The following is a 24920-nucleotide window of genomic DNA, read 5'->3' on the forward strand; positions in this document are numbered from 1 at the left end:
AGGTCACTGGCAGTAAATGCGCAGTTATTCCGTTAAATATTATATGGCATGTTGTAATAAGCTACATCGTAATTCAAGTAAATAAAAGACTTAAAATAGATGTTAGTAAAAGATCGCATGGTAATTTGAGAACCAACCGTCAAGAGTATGCTACTAGATTTCCAGTGATGATATGCGTGCACAATATTAAATAAAATATCAAATATTGATAAATTCCAAAAGATGTACAACTCAATAAATAATAACAGTTTATCTCTAAACCGAGCGACGCAGGTTGGCCCACAATTCAATTACATCATTGCTCATCATTTCAAAGTCGGCCATCTCCGGTTAGATTATTCGATATCATTTTCTAACACACACATGCGAATAGCTCGTGTTATTGGTGGGTAAATTTAGCTCAAGTTGCAGGCATCAGCTCAGTAACCGAAAACATAGAGCACGGTCATTGCTCTCCTCCGTCTCCCCTCATCGGTGAACTTGGGTTGTGGCTATTGGGTACACAATGTACCACCATGCTTTTGATGTAAAACAACTGCGCAAGAGACGAATAGAAACAGGGGGGCGAAGAGAAGAAGAAGGGGGGACGTGAGTATCGTGTGGTGTTGCACAATGTTCATCTTCATGGGTCCCGTGGACACGCAACACCCCCCATTTATCGTTTCAGCTCGTTGCACACACTTGTAAATTAGCTGCTCCTTTTCATGCGATGCGTCTTCTTTGCAGCTGGGGTAAGTCATTTTTCATTTCGTGAGGCAATGGTTGTTGTAGTTGCTGTTTTCTCAAATCTCCTGCGGGTTTTACAGCACATATATTTCGGAGTGCACTACTCCCGTCGCTTAATAAAAATGTAATTTGAAACGGGACATTAGGCCCTCGCGCAGGAATACACTACGACACTTTTTATCGTAAACATACGCGCGTGCAGGATCGCATATACTATTTGAGCTTTCCAAGTAATAACGCTATAATACCAGTAAACAAGTCAAAATAAGCGATAATAGATTAGAAACTGGGTCGCGGTCTCTCTATCCTGTATTTTTTTTTTTTTTTTTTTTTTTTTTTTTTGCTACTTTCCAGACAACTTTATATCGATTTGCCTCGCGCTGTAGATAACCGGATCGTATTAATATTTCACTGTTTTTATTTTCACTATATATATTACAATAAAAAAACCTTTCTTAAGATGATATCTACACAGAGGGTAATTTATTACATCCTACTTAATGTCCCATCAATCAAGTCCTATTCACTCTGCATTGACATACTGTGCTTGTCTGCTCGAGCGGCCAGCCAACTAAAACATGATTGTCATTGACTTGATTGTCATATCCCTATCTCTATCATATTTTCATAAAATGCTTTCGTTTTCTGCTATTTCTGGAGCACCCGGCTATATCTAGGTCAGAGGAGCCTGTAGAATTGAAACCGCTTTATCCCCGTTTTGTGTTTTCACATTTGGCAGATGGATTTGCGGGCAAATCGCAGTCGATTCTCGGAGTTTGTCCAGAGAACCCTTAAGTCCTGTCAGGGAGAACATCTTTGCCGAATGAAGGGCAGTGCTCAGTGATGTCATCTTGTTTTGCTACTCTAATGCACTTCACACTATTGTGTGCTACTTTCACATTGCACAGATTAACAATATTTGATTCAATCTGCCTGAAATAGGTCTGCTTAACTGATAAAAGCTGGTGTTAACCTGCCTATTACTGTCTCAATATACATAAGAGGACAGAAGACCCCATTGGGTTGAACAGTACAAGAGAATCGTTTGTAATAAGATAACATACACAAACTGAAACATAGTGAAACCTAATAACTTCCTGGAGACTCATTGCACTTGACGCTGAAGGGCTGGATTGAGAAAGCATTGGGTGGAGAAGATCAATAAAACTGACACTGTGAAGAAAATTTGGAGAAAATGAAAGGGGAAGAAAGAAAGGAACATGCAGAATATTTCTAGATGACAAGAACAGTGATCTTCTGTTTCGAGATGTTCGTGTGTTAGCAAAGATTTGTATCAGCAACACCAAAACAGATTTTTAAGGAAGAGCATATGGTTTTGATTTACGGGGGAAACAGTGACTTCTTTAACCGCTCAGTGTGGTCTGCTTTGAAAATGCTTTAGAAATATAATGTAAAAAAGAGAGCTGATTATATAGGCTACTGAAAGGAAAAAAATATGAACAGAAGTAGCCTAAATGAGATGGAAGGACACGAAAAAGGAAGAGAATGAGGGGTTAGAAACCTGCGGATGGAGGGAACGTTGAAGCAGTACAAGAAAATGAATAATTATGGTAAATGTTGAAAAGTAGGCTCAGGTCCCAGGGAGAGAAAGACCCTCAAACGTCCTTCTCACATTGCTCCTGAACTGTGCTACTAATAGCCACAGAGCTCCCTCTTCTGCTCTCTACACACACACATCATTGTACTTCGCTCTCTCTCCTCTCCTCGGGCCATTTTTCTTTTCAAGCGTTCCACTGGGATTGTTTTCTTAGCTCCAAATCCTAAAGGAGGAGTTGAGGAGATTGCACTCAGCAAGCGAAACGTTGCTGGATTGTGTTGTCTTTATAAGAATTAGCGAAGGCTGAAACAGCCTGCGATAGGTTTTACTTTTACTAGATTTACAAGATGATTCACGACGGGAGATCATGGTGGGAAACTTTACCTTGTGGTTAGGCGGGACTGTATGAGTGGATAGAAAGTTATTGGAAATGCTTTGACAGAGTCCAGGCGAAAACGCACAGATGGCTCAGGCTACCGATGCTGGGCTTTATTAGCGTGTTCCTCCCTGCAGCCTGGAGGTCAGCCGCCTGATTTTATGGGTCCCCTGTGCAAGTTAACGCACTGAGGTCATCGTGCGGAATCTTCCATAGAATGACCTCACTCTGTGTGGGAAAGCACCTGCCTTTCAGACAACTCAAAACAGAGTTTCAGCCAGCTTTTCACAGTTGCTGGGGATTTTTATGTGGGTATGTCCCGAGGGAACTGATCTATAGGAGATTAAGATGTTTTGTGCTCTTAATGTACCTCATTATGTACTGTAGGTTCAAAGATTTGTATTGTATGAGTTAATTTGAAAGTAGACACTACCTGACTAACCTGGTTCTCTTCACAGTTAATGTAAAGCTTCCTTAAGAGTTCGATTATTGTAATTGATTCTTAAGATTTAAGGACTATACTTTGTTAGATAAAGCTGTCTGGATTTTTTTTAAAGATGTAGTCTTCATCTCCATTGCGTCATCACTCACTATGCTGCCCTTCTATTACACCAAATTTGGAAATATTCAGAACTGTTTTGGCAGGGCAACACATAGAAAAACCACAATCGGGCTGAAAATGTGCATGTCTTCGGGAAGCAGAGAGATCATTGCATTTCAACTCAGTTAAAAGTAGTTACAAGACATTCCTCCCTTCTAAATTAAAAGTAAAAGGTTCCAGTGGAAAAGTATTGTCAAAGTTGTTGCAATAGGTTATACGATGCACCTCATTTTTCTGAACTGCTTGATTTTAACAACTGGAACGGTCAGCCATTTCCTTTAAGATTGTTACCATTTTAATCACCTTAATGTAATCTGTTGATTGACCATACAGCAGTGCTTTTCAACCTTCTTGACTCCAAGAAGACACACAGCAATATTGGAAGACCCGAGACTCTTAGTTCCTATAAATGAAATAGCAGGATTAAAAAATTGTGGACATTTTTAAGGTTTGAAGTTAAGGGATAATTTCCATCATGTATCTACAATTATCAAGATTGTGGGAACCCTGATTCCTGAAAGAAAAGAAAATGGGTTAAGTAAATTACAAAATATCTTGTTGTAATATTTGAATTGATTTTAATTTTTGTTTTGTCTTATTTTGAATTGTTTTAAGTCATCCTGTGGCCTCTTTAGAAGTTTGCTGAAGCCCCCTAGAGGGCCCTGGCCCCTGACCCCTGGTTGAGAACCACTGCTGCAGACCATAAAGCTGTTACAGCTTGTACCAAGTCATAGTATAATGCTTAATTTGCAAATATTTATTATAAATATATACACATATACACATATACACATTTGTAAAAAAAATTTTAGTTAAGTAATCTTGCATTGTGAATTTGTGACAACTGAATTATATTTTTTAAAGATAGAGCATAACATGTCACGCTGCAGGACGTCTACTTTCTATAAGTATTTCATGTCAGCTACTCAATAACAAATTCCATTAGCATCTGAACCGGCCTGTTCATAGCCAGCTGCACATGCTTTGATAATCCATGTCTCTAAATTGAGCACTAAGTATTTGACCTGGTAGTCAGCAATAGCTCAGGTAACTGGACTGTTGAGTGTAAAGTTGCAGGCTTTTTTAACAAGATATGTGTTTTGATCTGGGCAAAAGTTGAAATCTGTAGCATTTTCTGTTGTACTGCCTGCATATCTAATCTTCTCACTATGCAGTGAGGTTTTCCTGTGAAAAATGTTTTAATGTTGTGTCACTGTGAGTAAACTGTTACTAATGTTCTTCTCTTTCTTGTTTTTACTTGTTTATAGGTCCTTCCATGGTACCAATACCTTATTACTCTCTCAAGTTAAGTGAGATGATAGAAGAGCATTAAATAAGACTGAAAAACACCACGTTTCGTCATAAGCTGAACATTACTTATTGACAAAACTTCTCCCCTTTGCATCTACTACTCTGAAAGTTCAAATGGATAAGAAAAAGCAAAAGACAACAGAGGACAGGAAGAAGATGAGAAAACCCAAAGAGGCTGAACCAGATGCATCCTCAAAGAGTGTTACCAGTGAAGTTAAGCAGCAGCAGACTAGTCTGGGGGAGTTAACAGATACAAGGTCCGACCAGTCAGATGGAAATTTAAGAATGAAAATAGCGGTTGGAGCGAAACGGACAAAGAAGCCCCCAAAGAGCCTTGAGAACTTCATATGCAGGCCCACAATCAGAATCTCTCAGAGGCTTGCACATGGAGATGGACATAGTTCATGTGGAGGTGAAGTCCCCAGTCCTGATATCAGAGTGGGCAAGCAGTCTCATCGTGAGATTCAGAAAAAAGATAGGAACGATTGCATTTCTCCAAAAGCATCTACAAGGCAGAGTGTCCCACTTCCCACATCATCCAAAAAAGCTGACTCTAAATCAGTCATTACAGCTTCTAAAAAGGTAAGTCTTTCTCAGTTCTTTTCTTTATTGCTTTCATTTTTTCCTCAGTTTATGCAAATTCTTGTTGTTACTATTTCTGTCTGTATCTTTCCATTATTAGCCACCAGTGGTTTGAAATGTTTTATCTATTTTTATATCCCTTAATTTTATCACGTTGTCTTTTTTGCTCACTCAGATCTTATGTTCTTTTTTTTTTTTTTTTTACTGTCATTCTCACTCATTTTATCTCCCTCTCCCATACATTGAAAAATATGTAGTTGGAAGTCCTTCATCTGCACTCTGTTATTCATTTATGACCTGCAAACAGTTACTGGAAAGCCCAAAGCTAAATGTATTCCTCACATTGGTTTTATTTTTGCTCAAATGTTATGTGCCATGTCCTTTTGTTTCATTCACCCAAATTCCTCTAGATCCTCAGATCATAGTACCATGGAGTCGTTACACAAAAAGAGCATTAAAAAAATAACTCTTAGTGATGTGTTATTATAAAATGTCAGTGATATTAAGTCAAAGTCTGTCAGAATCATCATCTAATGAAGCCTGTCAAATTTACTCAAATTTATGGCTACTCCAGACTGGCTTTGATTTAATTTTGCCGATATCCTTGAATGACCTGAATGACTGAATATCTTCAAACATTTCCTGATGAATTCTGGTCAGCACATGTACTCTCTTCCAACAGGCTCCATCAAAACACATGAGGAAGACTGACTCAAAGTCATTATTAACATCAGATGGACCTTCGTATGCAGTTCAGCCACAAACAGATAGCAAAGTACCACTTTCAGATAAGATAACCTCCTCTACATTGCTGAAGCAGACATATTCACCTCCAGCTGCCCCTTCTCCGCCTTCCTCTTTACCACAGAACTCCAGTCTACAAGACAGCGCCCAAGTTTTAAATGCTCAAAAAGAGAAGGGTGAAAATCTCCCAACTGGAGAAGCAATGATCTCCTCCCTCACTTCACATGGTTCAAATGATACTTCTTCCAGTATTGAAAATGACAGTGAAAGCACGTCATATCCAATATCATGTAGTGAGAATTTAGGAAAGCGAAGTCCCTGCCCTCCAAAAAAGTGTAGAATCAAGGAAAGTAATGTTGACAAGGTTTTAAATGCAGCAGATAAAGAAGATGGAGACCCTTCATGTTACAAAAACACGAGTAACACCAACAGTAGGAGTAAGGAAAATGGTTTATTGTATCAGCAAAGTCCCTCTGTCAAGACACCATTGCTCCTTACTGCTTCAGATAAATCTGCTGAATCAGCAACTCCTGAGAACAGCACTTGTATGCCAGAGTTACTGGAGAGCAGAGGAAGTAATAAGTATAATGAAAGTGAAGTCATAGTTGACTCCAGAGAGATGGAACCTTCCCAAGCTGTTGCTGTCCAGCCAAAAGATGGCAGCAGGGTGGGGCAAATCATTGACAAGAATAAGAAAAGAGCCAGGCTTAGTTCAAACCAAGACGAAGATATGCAGTGTTCCTCTCAACCCCCTGGGTGTGCAGATTCTCAGTTTAACAGTTGCGTTCCAAGTGATGAGCCACCTTTACATCCAAAACAAAACCTCATGTCACAGAAGAAACAAAAAGCTGTTCAGGTGACAAAGATAGAAAATCCAGACGAGAAAATGGATCTGGCTGCCTGTAAAAAGATACCACAAAAATCAAACCATAAAAGAATTCCTTCCATTAAGTCATCAAAGGTGTTGTCATTGCAATCAAGACAAGCTGGACAACTTCCTAAATCTAATAAACTACAAAATGTATCACCCAGATCAGAAACCTTTTCCTCTGAGCCCCCTCCCAAGAAAAGGGGCCGTCCAAAGATGACCAAGTTGGGGGAGATTCCTCAGGAAAGTAAGTCTCAAAAGTCCTCTACTAAATTCCCCATACTTGAAGATGCAGATATCCCTGATCCAGAGAATGGCCTGAATCTTCCAAAGCCAACCCCCAAAACACTAGGTCATCCCAAATGTCTCTCTTTTGTCCAAAAAAAGAGATGTAAATCACTCGACTCAGCATCTGGGAAGAAGCGTGCTGCAGGAAAACTCAAACCCTCTTTGTCTAAAGCTAGAGATGCTCAAATCAGCCGCAAACGAAATAGGCTGATAATGAAGACTATTATCACAAATATCAATAAGATGAGAGTGAAGAAGAAGGATAAAGTACTCACAGAGTTTCTTTCAGGGCAAAGCCAAAGTTACAATTCTGATGTTGTTCAGAAAGACAATGAAGGTGATGCAGATTGCTCGGTTTCAGATGAAACGCACACTTTATCCTCACTTGTTACCTCTTTTGGGGGAAAATTTGGTCCACAAATAAATATCAGCAAACGTGGTACTGTCTACATAGGAAAAAGAAGAGGTCGTAAACCTAAAACTCAAAGAGAAACTTCTGGCCAAGACTCTGAACAAGTTCTAGGTCAAAAGTCTCAGCAAGTCTTGGCAGAATCTTCTGATCAGTTGAACTCTTGGTCCACCTCTGATGATCATAGCCATTCATTTGATGGCCAGTCTGGTTTGTGCAGCTCTCCTTTTAAGAATCTTGTGTCCCCTTCACCCACTATGTCCCCCTCTTTTCGAAGAAAGGTTCATCTTGGCAACCATGAATATAATCAACGTTCTGCTCCAAAGGTAACCAGTACCCAAAGGGTTAAAGCAGTGCACGAAGAGAAATCAAAACTTCCTTCCTCCTCGCAGTCTTCACCATGCCCTTCAGCCACATCCCAGTTAGGCTCTGTAAGGACTGATGACCACAGAACTACACACTTTGGACAATCAGGATTAATGGAGCAAGAAAGACTCAAATACAAGTGCCATAGAAAAGGTCATAATTGCTTTAGCCATGATAAGATTAGGAGACATAAACACAAATGTAAGAAAAAGTATCTTCAACTCAGGGCCAAAAGGCAAGACCCGGCCTTTCTGGCAGAGATTGAGGAATTAGTGGTCAGACTTAGTGAGATTCGTATTGTGCATCATATCTCATCACGAGGGTGTGGGGATGAAGCAAATTCTGGAAGGAAGAGTGGGAAAGGAAAAGCTCATCCTCACGTTCTTCAGTGTCTACCACAAAACCTTCATCATCCAGCTATGTTTCAAATCAACTTCAGTGGTTACTACTCACCTCAGTCAGACTTTTCTCGTGACTCTCTGCATTATGTTGGACTGGCAGATTTTAAGAGGAACAATGGGTGTCCCTCACAACCAAGTGAACATATTGTCACACATTGCCCAGTAGTGCACAAACTTGGCTTCCCACTGTCGGGAGGTGGTTGTTACCACTCGCCATACAAAATGCCACTTTCTACCACTTCATTTGGTTTTGGACTTTATAGAGGATACCCTCCATCTGCAACTATATACCCTTCGTCACCCTTTTTACCTTCTTATGTGCACCCCTACTCCAAAAATCCCATTTTAAGCCCATCAAAGTTCCATAAAAGGAAGCACAAGTTTCTGAGAAGTGACTCTCTACTTTGTGGCGGAAAGCCACAGGGGAACTATGCTAATGTAACATCTCATTCCCCTGACTGGTTCAGTAGAAATAGCTGGCAACGAGAAGACATCAGAGAGCAGGCTAGAGGTAAAAGGTTTGTGGATGATAGACTTAGAGAAAGAGATGGAAAAGAGGGTTTAATAGGACAAAGTAAGCCCAGAAAAGACCATTTCAGAAGGGGTCCGGCCTCAAATCCCCCCTGCTCTTCCTCAACACCCTCAAAACAAGCAGACAAACATAAAACCTCACCACTTTCATATATAGGACTTGCACATATGAGACCGGTATCAAAAGTTAGGTGGGCAGAGCATCAGCAACCATGGAGGTGGAGAGAGAGCACACAGGTAGAGCCGAGGAACAGGGTTTTAAACCAAGAAGCTGGTTCAGGGTACCAGGAGGACGATGATGAAGGGGATGAAGACCTGCCATCACCTCCCCTAGCAGACAGAGCCATCCACCATCACAGTTTCCTGAGGAACCCCAACCTTGCTAGTAGTGCGTACAGTCACATGACAGCTCAAAAAAGTGTTGGTGAAGTTCAGTCTGCTTCAAGGAACTTAATGAGACCTGGAGGCTCCTTAATGAAGGATTGCTCAGCTGGAGGCATAAGAACATCAGGTGAGATGGCTTGAGATTAGTTTTTGTTTGCATGTAATGCACAACTGATTTTCAGTGTTTGGTATTGAAAAGTTCAGTTTTAACATCCAGTATCCTTTTGTTCCTATTAACTACGTGAGAAAATGATTGGAATGAATTATTTACACACTCTGAAGAGTGAAATAAGACTATTTTATTACAGGACTGAGAGTCTATGGTCTTATTTGTCTCCCGCTGTTTTACTAGTTAGGTACCAAAATGGAGCTTGATTTTGCTCTGCATGTAATTGGCTACACAGATTTACCTTGGCAGGGAATCTATTTAGCAGACCATTGAGAGGTATATGGTCTCTGTTGTGTGTAAATATTGTGATGCATTAGTTCTACACATTATATGGTATTCTGGCATTGATGTTGTAATCATTATGCATTTGTTTTGTGTTATATATCCTTAGATAGTTGTAGATGAAGTGATGTGTGAGGGAACTGCAAAACCTGTGTGTTTTTAATGTCTTTTTGTATGGTATCTCATACTATCAAGTGACTGTGGCTCACAGTCCAGAGTATATTTGGGGGAAATGTGATTAGAGTTGAATAGAATTTAATTTTTATTTAAAAAATGTTTTACCACATATATTTGTATTTGACATGAAACAAATTGTGAATCAATGCTTAAGTCATTTCTATGCAAATACACACCTTTAGAATAAAAAGAAATGCATATTTGATTAGTTAGCCTTGCTGAAAGCATATGGTAAGAAATAAATACCAGCATGTGAAGAACTTCTCACAGCAGGAAGACTGGAACATTTGGTGTTGTGTAGTGCGTGGTGTCTGCTAGTGCATGAGCTTTTACTGTTTATTATGTCCAGTAACTGCCCATCAGGGCCGCTTTCTCAGAGGAAGAGCCAGACGCTCAACAAAATTGTAAGAGAAAGTAGCATTCATTCAAACAGCCTTTAGAGTGCAGCAATCTTTTTGCAGTCTTTAAGCTCATCATGTTCACATCACTGACGTGCAAAATACAGGTGAAATGTCCCATAGGGAAGCAGTGCCTTCATGTCACTGTGAATGACTGATAACTTTGGCAATTGGATGATTCCTGCTTATCATTATCATCACTATGATTGGATAATTACCCTTGTCTAAGCGACAGGGCCTGCATATCATGTTTGCATCCAGTCTGTGAGTTGGACTCAATGAGTCAAACCAATGCATATCGATGTGCTAATTACAAAGTTAAAAGCTCATTTACTTGGACGTCTCCACTTTCAGTCACATCTGAATCGAAGTTAACTTGAAATGATGATCTGTGAGTAACAAGCATTTTGTTAATGGTTGCTTGTTGATAGTCCCTAATCGTGAAGGAAAAATTAATCTGGAACATGAATTTACATAGTACTAAAGACCAAACTGTGTTTTTCTTCTCATTTCAGAAGTCCTTGCCACTCCTGCCTATTAATGCACAACAAAGGCAAACTGAAGCCAATTCTCAACAAATAAAAGAATTGTTTTTCCTGATTTCCTTAAGGAAATACCAGTTCTTGCAAGGAAGTAAAAGAATAGTGTTAACCTTTCCTTTTAACATAATCTTAGATTTTAGGTTTAGATAATGAATCGCCTCATTAGAACCATTTTGCTTTTATTTAATTTCACTTACTTATGAACACTTTCTGGATATAAATGCTAAGGTACTACAGGGATGTTTATAGTCTGTATCACTGAGCACTTTAACACTGGTTGTTGTTGTTTTTTTTTGTCATGATGACTCCGTATTTTCAGTGAGCATGGATTCATTTAGGTATCAAAATTGCTTTTACATTTCAGTGAGGTATGAAAGTGCTTATTTATAAGTAAACACGAGCTTTATTTTTAATACTTGACATTTGAGTATTTCTGTAAAAGGGAACTACCCAGATTTCTGCTATACATTTAACCACTGGGAATTATGTGCTTATTCTGTCATGTTCCTGCCAAAGAATTTCCATTTAAGACTCTGCCATAGACCTTCTGTCAGCTTGTGGCCAAAACAGTCTGTTTGATTTGGAAAGGGTGAATATGAAAAAGCAGGCATTCAGCAGCGGTGAGGAAATGTGGTGGTGCTAGTGGAAAGGATGAAATCTGAGCATGGAAATCTACAAGTGAAATGTGAAAAATGATTGACAGAAATAATAGGGGAAAGCAAGGAATGTTTTTGTAAGCGCAAGCGAATAAATGGCAATAACACGTTTTGTAATCTGAGCCAGATGTGCCCTAAAAATGCCACTCTTCTGTATTTACTCTGCCTCAAAATGTTATTAAAACTGATATATCAGACGTTAATGTGTCCTCACAATTCCATTCAGAGCTGATGGACATTTTTTGTAGTCTAGGTTTGGCTGTCATCCAGAAACCATAAATAGCTCCTTTGTAGATGCTCGTGGAAACAACTACATAGGCCATTTTTTTCTATCTTTTTGCGACTTTCTTTCTCCTTTCCTTTTTGCCTCTCAGAGAATTTTTAGAGGGATAACATGAAAGTGATGTTAACCGTATCATGCAGCTTTTATTCTCACTGCCTGTCCTTATTTATTGTCAAATGTGTTATTTATTGTGCTGGAGACCCAGGGCATGGCTCGCTGTGGAATGCACTCCAGTGGGGCTCTGTGAAATTGATTTAGTGTTGTATCTAAACTAGCAGTACTGGTGGAGGAGAGTGGAATTTGCAGTAAAATACTGGCAGTATAATTCCCATGGTCAGGATTACAGTAGTTACTTCTCAAAAACACCAACTCTTTCATGAGGAATAGTGCTGTCTCACAGCTTCGCCAAGTTTTAGTACTGGCTTGGTTAGAAAAGATGCTTGAGGTTGATGACTTAGTTTTGCTCTTCTTTGGAAACAGGAAAGAAATGTTCCTTCTTTTAATCCCATCACTGTTATTGTCATTTGTACTAACAGTAATTGCAAGCATTGTGGTATAAATGTAATTACAGTTCCTCTTGGACGGTGTCCAAGGTTGTTCAAATGCTCAATACTTGTTCGGTATTGCAATGAAAATATAATTTGGCAGTGAAATCTGAACCTGATTGAATGCTCTCAAACTGTGCCTGTGCTCTATATGAACCAAAACCCATGACATTAACAAAACCTTAAAAAGAAAGATGTTCATTTTATTAAAATACTTGTTGTTTTTTCTCCATGTTTTATTTCTAATGTCTGATTAATTTAGAATTCTATTCATGTATATAATATATAAAGTTATGCATACACAATGGAAGCCTCATGCATCTCTGAGTCCATATAATGTAAGCGAATGGTCTGTTTCTTCTGAAGTGAAACGAGAATTCTACTATAATTCTATGAGAATAGGAAAGTCCATAACACAGCTATAATGTTATGAGACAAAGGATAGATATTGTTGTTGGAATCACTTTAATAGATGATGAAAGATAAAAACATTGACAGCCCATCAAAATCCACCCAACTTTAGCATTCAATAAAAAAGGTCACCCAAAATACTTGTTTAGAGCAATTGAAAGAATACAGTAACCAATGTAAACTTGAGGGCTTTAAGCTAATACAGAGAGTGCTTTTCCAAATAAATAAATAAATAAATAAAAATTAACAGTGGGAGCCAGCAGCCTGTCATGGAGAGAAAAGAAAATCTCGCAAACATTTAAAGTGACGCTTAATAAATAAAAGTTATCTTTATAGTGTGAATGGGCTTTTATTCACATACCGGATTTTTTTTTTTCCTTTCTATGTAACATGTTCTCATTGTAGATGTTATTTGTGAAATTCTGCTGGTTTTAAAATCCAATTCAGGAAGCTAAATCCCAGTAGTCCTTATAAAAGTCCTAAGTCCTTATAAAATTAGCAAAATTGCAGTGTGCTGCATCTGTCACAACTTAGCACTCAGAACTGGGAATTGCATCATGGAAGTTACATTTAGCACAGCTTTTTTTCTTTTGTGTTGTGTATTTCATGATTTACAGAAGTCCTTTGGTGAAACTGGTTCTAATGTAGACAGTGTGTGCAAATTAAAGATGCCATCAGTGGGTGCAGTTAATCCTAAGTGAATTTCCCCCATGTGACTGCTCACATCTTTTCTATTTCAGAGAGTTTCCAGCCTGGTGGTTCACTCTTCTCTGAGCACTATCCGCATGCCAGTCCCTCTCTCAATGAAGGACAAGAGAGAGGAGGAAAAGAGAAAAGACCCAACATCAGCAGAACACACTTTCAGACCAACGATATCAGGCCTTTTTCCTCTTGTTCTGCCACCAAAGTCAGTTTTTCTCATTTAAATAAAACCAAAAATACAACGCCAAACAAGAGTAAACTGAAACATGTCAAAAAGCCTCTCAAGAAAAAGAATCCCAAAGGTCAAGAGGTCACAGGAAGTGAGGTGAAGAGGAGAGGACGAGGTCGACCAAGGAAAAACCCTGCACCGTGCTTTTCTCCACCTTTACCTGCCACACCTGTACATCATGAAACCACAGAGTGTCCTGCGAAACGCAAAAAAGGAGACGACTATACAGAACTCAATGCGACTGAGTCCATGGCTCAACATGAGAAAAGGAAAAGAAAGAAAAGAAGAGATGAATCAAGGAGCAATGATGGGCAGGTAGATGAAGGAAAAGACTCCGCTCTGAGCCAAAAGCCCTCACAATCGCACATCGACATATCCTCACCTTCCCAGGAGCCATCAGTGTCTGTAAACAGCCAATCAGAGAAGAGGTCTGACGTGGCAACTGAAAAGAAATATGAGTGGGCGGGACTTTACTCGGATGTGTATAAAAGCGAGAAGTGAGGGAGCTCTTCCATATTTATAAACAAGTGTTAAGAATATTTGTTTAAATGCAGCCTTTATTTCGAGAGCTCTTAACAAATCCTCTGTCTGTTTACTCCGCACAGCCTCTCGAGTCTGTCCTCTCCACTACACACAGACTGCCTTGACTATGATCCTGAAGAACATGAGCATGGTCTACTTCCTGCACCAATACACGTAGGTAAGTTTGTGTATGTGTGTGTTTATTGGGGTCATTTGGAGGTCACTATAAAAGTTGAACTGAAAGTGGAAAAAGTGATCTCTGTCAGTCAGTAATGAGCTGGAATTAAATCCAAACTTGACTTATATTGATTGAAAGAATCTAGAGCTCTTGGTAGAGTCCTGCACGGGTTCGGGCCCCCCAAACTTGGCTGAAACGGGTGAAAAATATCCAAATGTGTCGGATATGGGTGCGGGTCGGGTCGGAAAAGGGAAACACGGGTCTAAACACGGGTTCAAAACAGTCACGTGCAAACGTAAAAATAGGCCTACGTTCCACTAAAAAAAAAAATCACAACCGCGCGAATGGCGGTTATACGTATACGGTTATAGTATACAGACTCTGAATTAAAATGTGTTTGATTTAAGCCTATTTCAAAAATTATATAGCGCATACAGCTCTACTAACGCGATCATTATAAAGGTGTTTAAACAACAATACACTTCCACTTGGATGTATTTGACAATCAGAATATCAGATATTTCATTCCATAGTAACACATTTGTGAATATGAGCCTAATCTAGGCTATCCAGGGTTGTAGTTTTTTTTTAATTGCATCTGAAAATGACTTTGTGCAGCTCATTCACATGTCCGCTCTGGCGCAGATCCGCCTCCTGCGATGCTCAGCTGTGAATGATTTAAAAATGGGTGCGTTCGACTTGAAGCACAACCTCAGACGGTGGTATGAGTCGCTCTTTTGTTGTTCTGTTTTCTTTCAGGATCAAAAATACAACAAATGAAAGCGTTTATCTGTATTTCCGACTGATGAGAACTATGCATATACATTCATGAATCAGTCAATTTAGCATTTTATTATGAGATATTTTATTCTAATGTGATCAGTGACTCAAGCACTGATGAACCAAAGACCACGTATTTCGACATTTGCAGTAAAAACGTGAAATATAAATTCTCCGAAAATGCATTTAATACCAATATATTGAAACGTCTGTTTATATACTCCATTAATAAAGAAGTCCAGACATTGGAAAAATATCAGTCCACATGCGTTTTATATTTAATATGAGGTAAATAGACATGCATGCATGCGTGACGCAAAAAATATTTAACTTTTATAGCAAAATATTTTTTAGTAATTCTGTCAATTACACTAAGGTTATTACATTGTCTGCTATATATTTGCTTCTTATTTATTTAAAAGGGCAATTGATTGATAAAACATTGATCAAATTTAGGATAAAATGTATAAAAAATGAATATCTTTTAAAAAGAGTTTTCCATAAATAACTTCTGTATGACCTGGCAATAAAATTCGAAAAAAAGTGTGTCTAATGTGATTGGCTTTACTGATTTGATTTCGGGTGCGGGTCGGGTGTCGGTTCTATTTTAACCGGATCGGGTCGGGTGCGGATTTTAATTAGTGCTGCTGTCGGAAAACGGGTCGGATGCGGTTTTAAGCTCTCCGGGTACGGGCAGGTGCGGATTTACAAAATCGGACCCGTGCAGCTCTCTGGCTCTTGGTTCAAACACACAAGTGGCATTTGAAGTGGGAGGGGCCACTGAAAAGCTCCTTATGATGTCATAGCATGGCAATGACTTTGCTAGTGAATAATGATGAGTAATAATAAGTAAATAATAATCAATATTGAGCTGACATTTTGTAGATAACCTTACATTGTTACTTTGGCATCAAATTAGGTGACAGAGTAATGGCTGGTGAAAATTCGACATTTTAAATATATATTAAAAATATAAAAGTGACTTTATATTGTAATATTTAACATACATATATAGATTTATTTTTTAAATCTTACCAAATCTGAACTTTTGAACTTTTGAATTTGCAAACTTTCTATTCTCTAAGTTAAAGTGCGCAGATGTGTATGTCATAAGTTAATGTGAACTTGGTTTTTACACCTCTCGGAATAGTTTAAAATAGAGGGAGCGATAAAGAGAAGAATTTCAATGCATTCATAACCCGTGTGTGTGTGACAGGAAAGTATCTGAGGCTGAAACGGATCGACTTTCAGTTGCCCTATGACATATATCGACTCTGTGCTCAGGAAAAGGTATTTCTTAAATTATTTTTTTAAAACATAAAACATGAATGGTCTGTCAATATTTGTTGGCCCTCATGTCATTCCATAAATCTTTATGTCTTTGTTCTATAATAGAAATGGTGTAATTTTGTCAAACTTCCCTTTTCCATAAATACACCTTAATTAGACAAAGCCTACCTGAACCTACCTACCTGAGCTATGATGTGCGATAATTGTGTGCGAGGAACCTTAAGTCTAAATTATTTGCTGAAATTCCTTCAGTGTAGATCTTGAATTTCATTCACTATTGTTCACTTTGAAAAATGACAATCTCTGTTCCTATACAGCGTCCTAAAAAGTCACGACAGACCCCTCGCAAGACGGCCCCATCCAGTAAGTAGACTTACCTTCTAATTTGTGTGTATTTGCATGTGTCTTTGTTTGTGTATGTAGGTATAAGGAAGGACTAAATCAACTAAACAATTTCAGTCACATACTCTAGTCTGTATGGAAGTCCATTTGTCCCACATGAGATAAAAAGTTGGAATTCTAAGATTAAACGTCATTGTTATGACAAAATGTGATTACTGGCACTGACTACTGTGTAATATTACATTCAAATTGGCTTTGTTCTCTGCAGTAAGTGTGTAGAAGCAATTAATATTGTGTAAACATATTCTTCTTTGTCTCTTGCTCTGTCTCTTTGAGATGGATCTGTTGATGTAATGTCTCGCACTCAGACCGAAGACGGTTCCTGTAAACATCAGAAGCTCGGTGTGACTCACGACTGTGTTTCTGACAGCCTTAATAGGTACACACATACACAACACATTCACCATCTATTGCTGAATTTAAAGTGCAGATAAATTCTCTCAGGCTGTTTGGGCACTTGGTTTCAGTTGTTTAGTCCAAACTGATTTTATGCTAACCCATAACCTTTTTTTCTTATCTTTGGAATGTCAGCACTAGACAGAACAACACAGAAGAGGTTGGAAATGAAATGAGTGAAACAGACATTGATAGTAATCTTCCCGATCAACCTGACCCTCCCAAACAGCAGGTATGAAGCATATTTAAATACCATTACGACATGCCTGAAAGTGACTGCATCATTGTGAATTAGTTTAAAACACGTGGTCAGTTTGGTCACTTTCCAAATGACTTTATCTGCAGGAGAAAGGCAGTGATGCTGAAAATATCCCCTCCCCTCTCCTGATGATGCCCTTGTCTTGTGAGGAGAGGCAAGATCACATATAAACACCAACAGTAGCATTTCTACCCCCATTAGCATAGCTCACCCTTTTTACGTTAATGCTTTTCTCTTGTACACTCATATCTTATGCTCCTTACATTTGTGCTTACATCTCTGATTTGCTCTTATTACCCTGATAGGAGCTTCGTCTTAGACCATGGCGTTTTTCTGGTGAGAAACTATGAGAAAATGCGAGACAGACAGGCATTGCTCCTGAGGGAGGAGGTGACAGAGCGAGAGGAAGAAAACAAAGAAGATAGAGGGAGCAGCCAGGAGGGGGATCAGAGAGGGGATCTTGAAGACACCATCACTAAGTCAGGTCCAGCAGTGTGTATAGCTGTAAAATGTGTTTGTGTGTGTGTGTGGTGTCACGTTGTTCTCGGCTCTTAAAGGGATAGATGACCTGAAAAAATAATTTTGTAAATATTTATGACCATCTACTTTGACTTTTATTAATTGTGCAGACTGTTGTACCTTTAAAGAGGTCATGAACTGGAGTTTTATTATTATTATTTTATACTGTTGTCTGAGGTCCACTTATGATGTTCTCCTGGTTTTTACATTCAAAAACATCTAAATCAATAGGTAATAGGTTTTTATAGGCGTGCCGCATGGAAGACTTGAAAGTAAACGCCAACTGCTGTCGATAAAATTTTTTACGGACTATAAGTCGCACCTGAGTATAAGTCGCATCAGTCCAAAAATATGTCATGATGAGGAAAAAAACATTTATAAGTCACATTTATTCAGAACCAAGAACCAAGAGAAAACATTACCGTGTACAGCCGCGAGAGGGCGCTCTATGTCTTCAGTGTAGACTACAGGAGCACTGAGCAGCATAGAGCGCCCTCTGCCGGCTGGAGACGGTAATGTTTTCTCTTGGTTCATGTCTCTTAGTTCATTTCTCTCGATTCATGTCAAATTAATTTTGATAAATAAGTTGCACCTGACTATAAGTCGCAGGACCAGCCAAACTATGAAAAAAAGTGCGACTTATAGTCCGGAAAATACGGTAGCAGGATATTCTTTTAGTACGATGATCTGTTATATGTCAAAAGCTCAAGTAAAAGCTGATTTCTCGATTCATGACCCCTTTAAGACACTTCACATCTGCAACATGCTGCACATTTACTCACAAACTGCCAGTTTGCTGTCCAACATAGTTCCCTTGTGAAAAAGAAGTGCGCTTAATTTTAATCGATGTGCACTTGTAGTGTACTTCAGCTTTTCAGATTTTACTTTGACGGACATTTGCACTCATAGTTTTAATCGTCTTTTGTTTTGCTTTAAAGAAGTACACTTAATTTGATGTGTTGACTAACTAACATAAGGCACATTTAAAGTAGTCGATTATGAATTTAACTGTAATGTGTTATTTGGTATTAGAGTTCTTAAAATGTACTGAATTGCGACTTCATCACTACATATTTGTGATTAAAAATATATATTAGATTACATGACATACAAGAATAGAAATTAACTTAAGTATTTAATTACTTAGTATTTTTAGATGAACATATTTATATACACAAGTCTTATCTAAGTGGGCCAAAGAAGCACTTTAAAGTTAAATTGAACATGTTTCATTTAAAATAATAATACATTTTTTTATTTAATTGAAGTTAATTAACACAATTAAGTGTCAGAAAACATTGCATTCAGTTTGCAATTAAGTATATTCCTTTAAAGTACATTATTTCTGTAGCAACTACTCTTGAAGTAGCTGAAGTTACTTCTTTTTCATTAGGGTTCCCTTTCAGTAACGGTTCTGTGTGAAACATGCAGGTCAAATTGTGCTAGAATGTCCCACACAAACTGTAAAGATTAGACTTCAGATAACTTGTTAAAAGTATTTGGAAGAGAAAAATCTACTCAGCTTTGACCTTAATATGGGCCAAGTTTCTGAATACCAAATAGATCAAACTTGGCATCATGTCCATCTTTCTAAGGTGTTTCCCTGCCTGTGGCCCGAGATGCTTGCCAGTATATTTGGAAAATGGATGGATGGCCGTTATGTATTCAATTTGCAGAAGTACAAATCAAGTCATTTTAGCTTAGTTTTAATAAAAGGACTTTTTGGCCGAAGTGTATTCGTAAGTCAGGAAGGCTCACCTTAACCTAACTATATGTACTAGTGCTACCAAAGTACATTCACATTAAGTGGGACAGTCTGTTTATAGCGCTTTTTGTGACCTGAGGCGGTTTCTTGATGAAGAACATGGCATCAACTATTCCTCCTCCTCCTCTCCTCTCCTCTCCCTCCTTCACGCTCAGCGGGCTGTAGCTGAGGAGCAGTTCCCAAAACCACCTCAATTCTATTTCCACTCAGCATTAGTCAAAAAGGCAGAAGAGGACTTGTGGTTAATGGCTAGCGAGGCTACTGTGTCCCGTTGAGTTCATGGAAACAGTGTTTTAAAGTGCATTCTGATTATTGCACTTCAAATAAAGATGACAGGCTATGAGAGACTTCAGATTACAGTCCTTTACTAAATGTGCGTTGAATTGTCAGTGAGTTGATGGCTGCACATTCTTTAAATGTGTGTATCATGTACGTGTAATAAGACAATATTCGGTGTGTGTAAGAGGAAGTGTGTTGTGCATTACAGACCAGCGCCTGACTCACATGAGTCCACAGTCAGAAAACAGAGAGAGAGACGAGGATGGGAGAAGTGTACAGAGCAGAAGCCTCACGCAGACACTCCAGGGGATCTATGACATCATTGTCAGTCACAAGGGTACATCTGTTGATTTTATTAATAGAGATGTGTTGCAGAAGAGTGAGACCAGTGTGAAGATCAGCACAGCTGATCACTTTTTCTGTTTTTAGGGTCATCTGGACAAACCCTCGCTGCTCCTCTGCTGAACCTGTGCTCCAGAAAGAGGTTTGTGTGGACGGGTGTGTGTGTGTGTGTGTGTGTGTGTGTGTGTGTGCGCTTTTCCACGCACCAGTGTTGTTTTCTCAGCGGCTCTCTTACTGTTCTCTTCACAGTCTTCAGAAGAACCTCTTCCCACTGAAAGCTACAGTAGATTGCAGAATGTTTTTAAAGGGATGTTGTAGGGTTAATATTTTAGGTATCAATTGTTAGTATAATCTATAATTTAAATTGATTAATTAATGTTAATGCTGCTAAAAAAAATTATTAATGTATTTAAAGAATCAAATCATTTTCTTTCATTAATACATTCCCTGTCTAATTTACTTTAATGCATTTATGTTTAGTAATTTATTGTGTTTTACTGACCATTTATTATCATTAAAATGAAAGATAATAGAAAATACAGATATTCTCCTATGGACTGTAAAATATTTTGGACATTACTTTTTATTTGGAACTTTAAATTCAACTTATTACACAGAAGGAATTATCTTATTATCCAGTTCTGATTGGGGTCAATCATGGTTTAGCATTTTAAAGTGGCACATGCCATGGCCTGCTCAATTTAGGAGGCCATTCACCTGGACACACCCCTTTCTTTAAGGAATAGGTCACTTAAAAATGAAAATTATATGTGCATATATTATTTCTTTTTTATTTTATTAAGTTATGTATATGTGTTTGTACATGTTCCGATGGGGACATAAATACACACCGACTCGTGGGGACTCATGTCACTGTAGGGACCTAAATTGAGGTCTGCATTGAGAAACAAGCTAATAAACATACAGAATATACAGAATTTCATACAGGTTTTTTTTTTGAGAATGTAAAATGCAGAAACTTTTTTCAATGTAATGCTTCCTTGCTGCATAAAAATAAAAATAAAATGTGTAATGTAGAGTTATGGGTATTCACAGAGCATTTTATTGGACAAAAATGTGCACAGTACAAGATGAGACACCAACATTTTAGTCAGTACTCTACTCTAAATGGCCTCAAAGTTAATAGATATGAATTCAAAATCACAAAACTCATTGTATATATTTCTCTTTATATTTCATGTTTTTTTTATAGATTTGTTGGGGAAAAGACAATGCATTTGTATGTGTTTTCTCTTCCAGATCAGACTCGGCTCCTGTGGATCTCAGTACGTTACAGAGGCAGCTCCTCTCAGGCCACTATGAGAGTCTGGACACCTTTCACTCAGACATGCTGAAGGTGTTCCACTGCGCCGAGGTCAGTTTCACAGAGGGTTTGATGTCGTTGAGCTGTCGAGGTCATACCTCAGACTGACCATCAAATAATATTCACAAAAGAATGGAATAGATTTTTTATTGCTACACATCCAGTGTTTCCCTGTAATTATACCATAGAACAGCACCCTGAATTGATTACAGAGACAGTCTATCTGAAGCAGCCTGAGGTTCAGTGTCTTGCTTGCTTGCTTCTTGAGAAGATCAAATCTTTCAGAGCCCAATCGTAATATATGCCTCAGTAAAATGTTTAGAAAAGCACATTTAATATTTTATGCTCTCGTTTTGTTTTGAATGCTATCAGAAATACTACGGTTGTGAGTCACCAGTGGGTCGTAATGTGAGGCAGCTGAGGGAAGTGTACCACAGTGCTCATCAGGAGGCCTTGATTCAGATCGGCAGTTTCCTGTGAGTGACAGAATACCACATCAGCAACCTCTGTCAGGGAAGTTGCTGTGACCAAACCCAGAGGCATGATGGGCCTTCCAGAAGGCATCTAATGCTCTCCAATACCAAAGACCTGCTGTATGTTGCTCTCACGGATGCACTGCACAGGTAAAAGTTTTGCCATTCATACACAACTGTGCAAAAAAAAGAAAATGCTAGGGATGCATTATGTATCATATTGCTCGATATTAGAGACTTTTTTTAATTAACAGCCATGTTAATTCCCATATTTTTACATTTAGATTACCTTTGTTGTCATTTCATTGTTGTCATTTGATTAAATAAAATTGACCTTTAGCAAATCTTAAAATGAATAATGATTCATCAAAGCGGATCAAAGCCTTTTATTTCTCTGCACTACAAGGGTTCTTTATTATTATTTGCTGGTTAGGTGCTCGCACTCTTACTATTTCTCCTGATCTTTGTCCTTCTGTAGGTTAAGACAGCACTCCTGGAAATGCCATTTGTGAGCATGGACACTGCTGATGCTTGACAACGTGATTAGTTGAAAGCAACCCAGCCTTACTTTCTCTCAGGGAAAAGAAGGTCAAGCAAAGGAACAGGAGGCATGAGAAAAAACAAATCAATATCTAAGACCCCAGATCATTTCATTTACTCGAACATGCATTTCTTTCATTTTGAGATGTTGCACTGCAGACTGAACATAAACATAAAGAAAGGGATGCGGAGAACCATGCGAACAGGACGTGGTGCTGTTTGGGGTTGAAGGGAATGAACATGCACGGACTGTTTTAAATCATTCAACACACTACATCAGCATACCTACAAGAAAATGGACTTAACTATTCTACAGAGGCTCTGCTGACTGAACAGTTTTGAATGGTGTGAACAGAAATGTGGTCTACAGCCTTTTTGATGTTGTGTTTTGAATGTTATAACTATAAAGTAAGCAATAATGCATGAAAGGTTCAATTACACCGCCTTAATGTTAATGCTCAATGTAAGCAAATGTGTGTTTATAGCCATTTTAGAACAGTCAATTTTATTTTAAAGGGAATTTACTACCACTCTGTGCAGAGCTGTCTTGTGCTAGTGACGTTTTGTAATACATTGATTTGAAGAAGTAATCTTTATAGCGTTGAGACAGCTCGGAAATATTTTATACAGTTGTAGAGTATATTGTAAATAATGTATATTTAGCAAAATTATGTTTTATGGTTCAAGAAACTCTTAAGTCTTAAATTGTTGTGGGAGTTTGTCTATTTTCCATTGATTCTTTAATAATATTTTTTATAGTTTATAAGGTTTCTCAATGCATGTGCAATTTGGAACTGGACATTCAGTGTCTGTGAAACATCAGATTTTGATAGTCTTCTTTATGCATGGCATATAATTTACATTGCTTAATAATGTATAATAGCTGTGTATGCATATGCAACAAATTATATGTCTATGTTGAACTAAGAAATTAATTATAGGAAGCACTTTAAGCAGATTAAAGCAGAACAAATGAATTAAACCAGCTACATTAATTCACTACAAGTTGGACCATTATGCTTTTTAGATTTAATAGGTTTTATTGCTTATAGATAATATTGCTTAAAGAAAATTGTAACTAATACTAATAAACCCAAAGGAAGAGCTCCAGACCTATTTTTCTTTTAATTTGTCCATGAACTTGTAAGTGCTTTGTAAACCAAATGTAAATTTACTTTAGGTTACTATACTCAAACCTTATTCATTCAAGTCAAAAGCATGCCACAATGTCAAAACCTGTGAAGTCCTGTGTAGATTGAAAGTTGTGGATAAGTTTCTTTCCAGGTCTCTTTTTAAATAGTGGAGTTGGTTTCATCACTCTCCCTTATATAACAAGGTGATAAGAATAGATTCTGGTGTGACTGTCACACATACTATATAGGCTACATTCATCTCTAATGAGGAATCTGCACATGGTCTTCACAAACAAAACTACAAGGCAAAAGCAGAACCTTACAGACTGTGTCCGAAATACGGGAAGGCTTAAATGTATAGATTGTGTACCTTCCTATAGCTTTAATTAGTTATTATTTCACTTGATAGCGGTGTCAGGATTGTTGTTAAAGAGAATGGCACTCTCTAGTGGTAACACTAACACTGAGATGACAATGCAGATCTGAATGTGCAACAATGAGAACTGTAAAAGTGTTTACTTTAATTATGGTATGAATTTGTCCAGTGGCGTCCCGTTTAGCAACCCCATATTCCTTGTTTTCTTAAACATACAAAATGTCAAACAAATTGTTTTTTTTTTCTTTTTTTTTCTTTATTTAACTGTAAGCTTCGTCTTGGTAGTTTAAGCTTCTTTTACCAAGAAGTCAGCAGACTCAGTGAAGATACCTCAGATGAAGTATCACGCGACGACAAAGAAGCAAAATCAAGGTAAATATCACAGCGTATGATAATGTTTGTGCATTTCTTATATATACAATATAGACAGCATTATAATGTAATTTACTATGTGATGGCAAAGCTGAATTTTCAGCAGCCATTATTCTAGTCTTCAGTGTCACATGATATCCTTCAGAAATCATTTTAATATACGGTAATATAATAAAATATAATAATATTTATTTTTATTTTATATGATTTTTTTTAAATAATAGAAACGACGGCATTTTTTGTCACATTATAGATGTCTTAACTGGGACTTCTGATACATTTAATGCATCCGTGCTAAATAAATACATTTTTAAAAAGATGTACCGAACTTTTGAATGGTAGGCTAGTGTATGACGGTTTTCACAAAATATTAAACAGTAAAAACTTTTTTTTTTTTTTTTAATCTGAAGTACGAAATCTGCAGGTTGGGT

General features: G+C 38.0%; 1 protein-coding gene across 7 annotated transcripts; it reads left to right on the top strand.

Moving 5' to 3' along the window:
* Window positions 1–312: 312 nt before the first annotated feature.
* LOC113059914 (histone-lysine N-methyltransferase ASH1L-like) lies at window positions 313–24321 on the top strand. 7 transcript variants are annotated; one of them, XM_026228590.1, is made up of 16 exons: window positions 317–731; window positions 4530–5154; window positions 5837–9272; window positions 13349–14036; window positions 14145–14239; window positions 16236–16309; window positions 16627–16672; window positions 16988–17090; window positions 17243–17339; window positions 17453–17520; window positions 17672–17850; window positions 20138–20266; window positions 20359–20413; window positions 21532–21646; window positions 21968–22218; window positions 22547–24321. In XM_026228590.1, the coding sequence occupies exons 2-15, from the start codon at window positions 4687–4689 to the stop codon at window positions 22073–22075; spliced, it is 5661 nt and encodes a 1886-aa protein (XP_026084375.1). In that variant the 5' UTR covers window positions 317–731; window positions 4530–4686; the 3' UTR covers window positions 22076–22218; window positions 22547–24321. The 7 variants fall into 7 exon arrangements, with proteins under 7 accessions (XP_026084380.1, XP_026084381.1, XP_026084382.1 ...); XM_026228591.1 differs by having other exon boundaries at window positions 317–588; XM_026228592.1 differs by lacking the exons at window positions 21968–22218; window positions 22547–24321 and having other exon boundaries at window positions 315–731; window positions 17672–17845.
* Window positions 24322–24920: the final 599 nt, after the last annotated feature.

This window comes from Carassius auratus, chromosome 41, assembly GCF_003368295.1.
Source record: "Carassius auratus strain Wakin chromosome 41, ASM336829v1, whole genome shotgun sequence".
In the NCBI taxonomy this organism is placed as follows: Eukaryota; Metazoa; Chordata; class Actinopteri; order Cypriniformes; family Cyprinidae; genus Carassius; species Carassius auratus.

Excerpts from the sequence above, each read along its gene's own strand:
- LOC113059914 (XM_026228590.1), top strand. The coding sequence starts at position 4,687 with ATGGATAAGAAAAAGCAAAAGACAACAGAGGACAGGAAGAAGATGAGA. Across the intron at positions 16,310-16,626 it reads GACTCTGTGCTCAGGAAAAG|CGTCCTAAAAAGTCACGACA; the intron begins GTATTTCTTAAA and ends GTTCCTATACAG. Across the intron at positions 17,851-20,137 it reads AGACACCATCACTAAGTCAG|ACCAGCGCCTGACTCACATG; the intron begins GTCCAGCAGTGT and ends TGTGCATTACAG.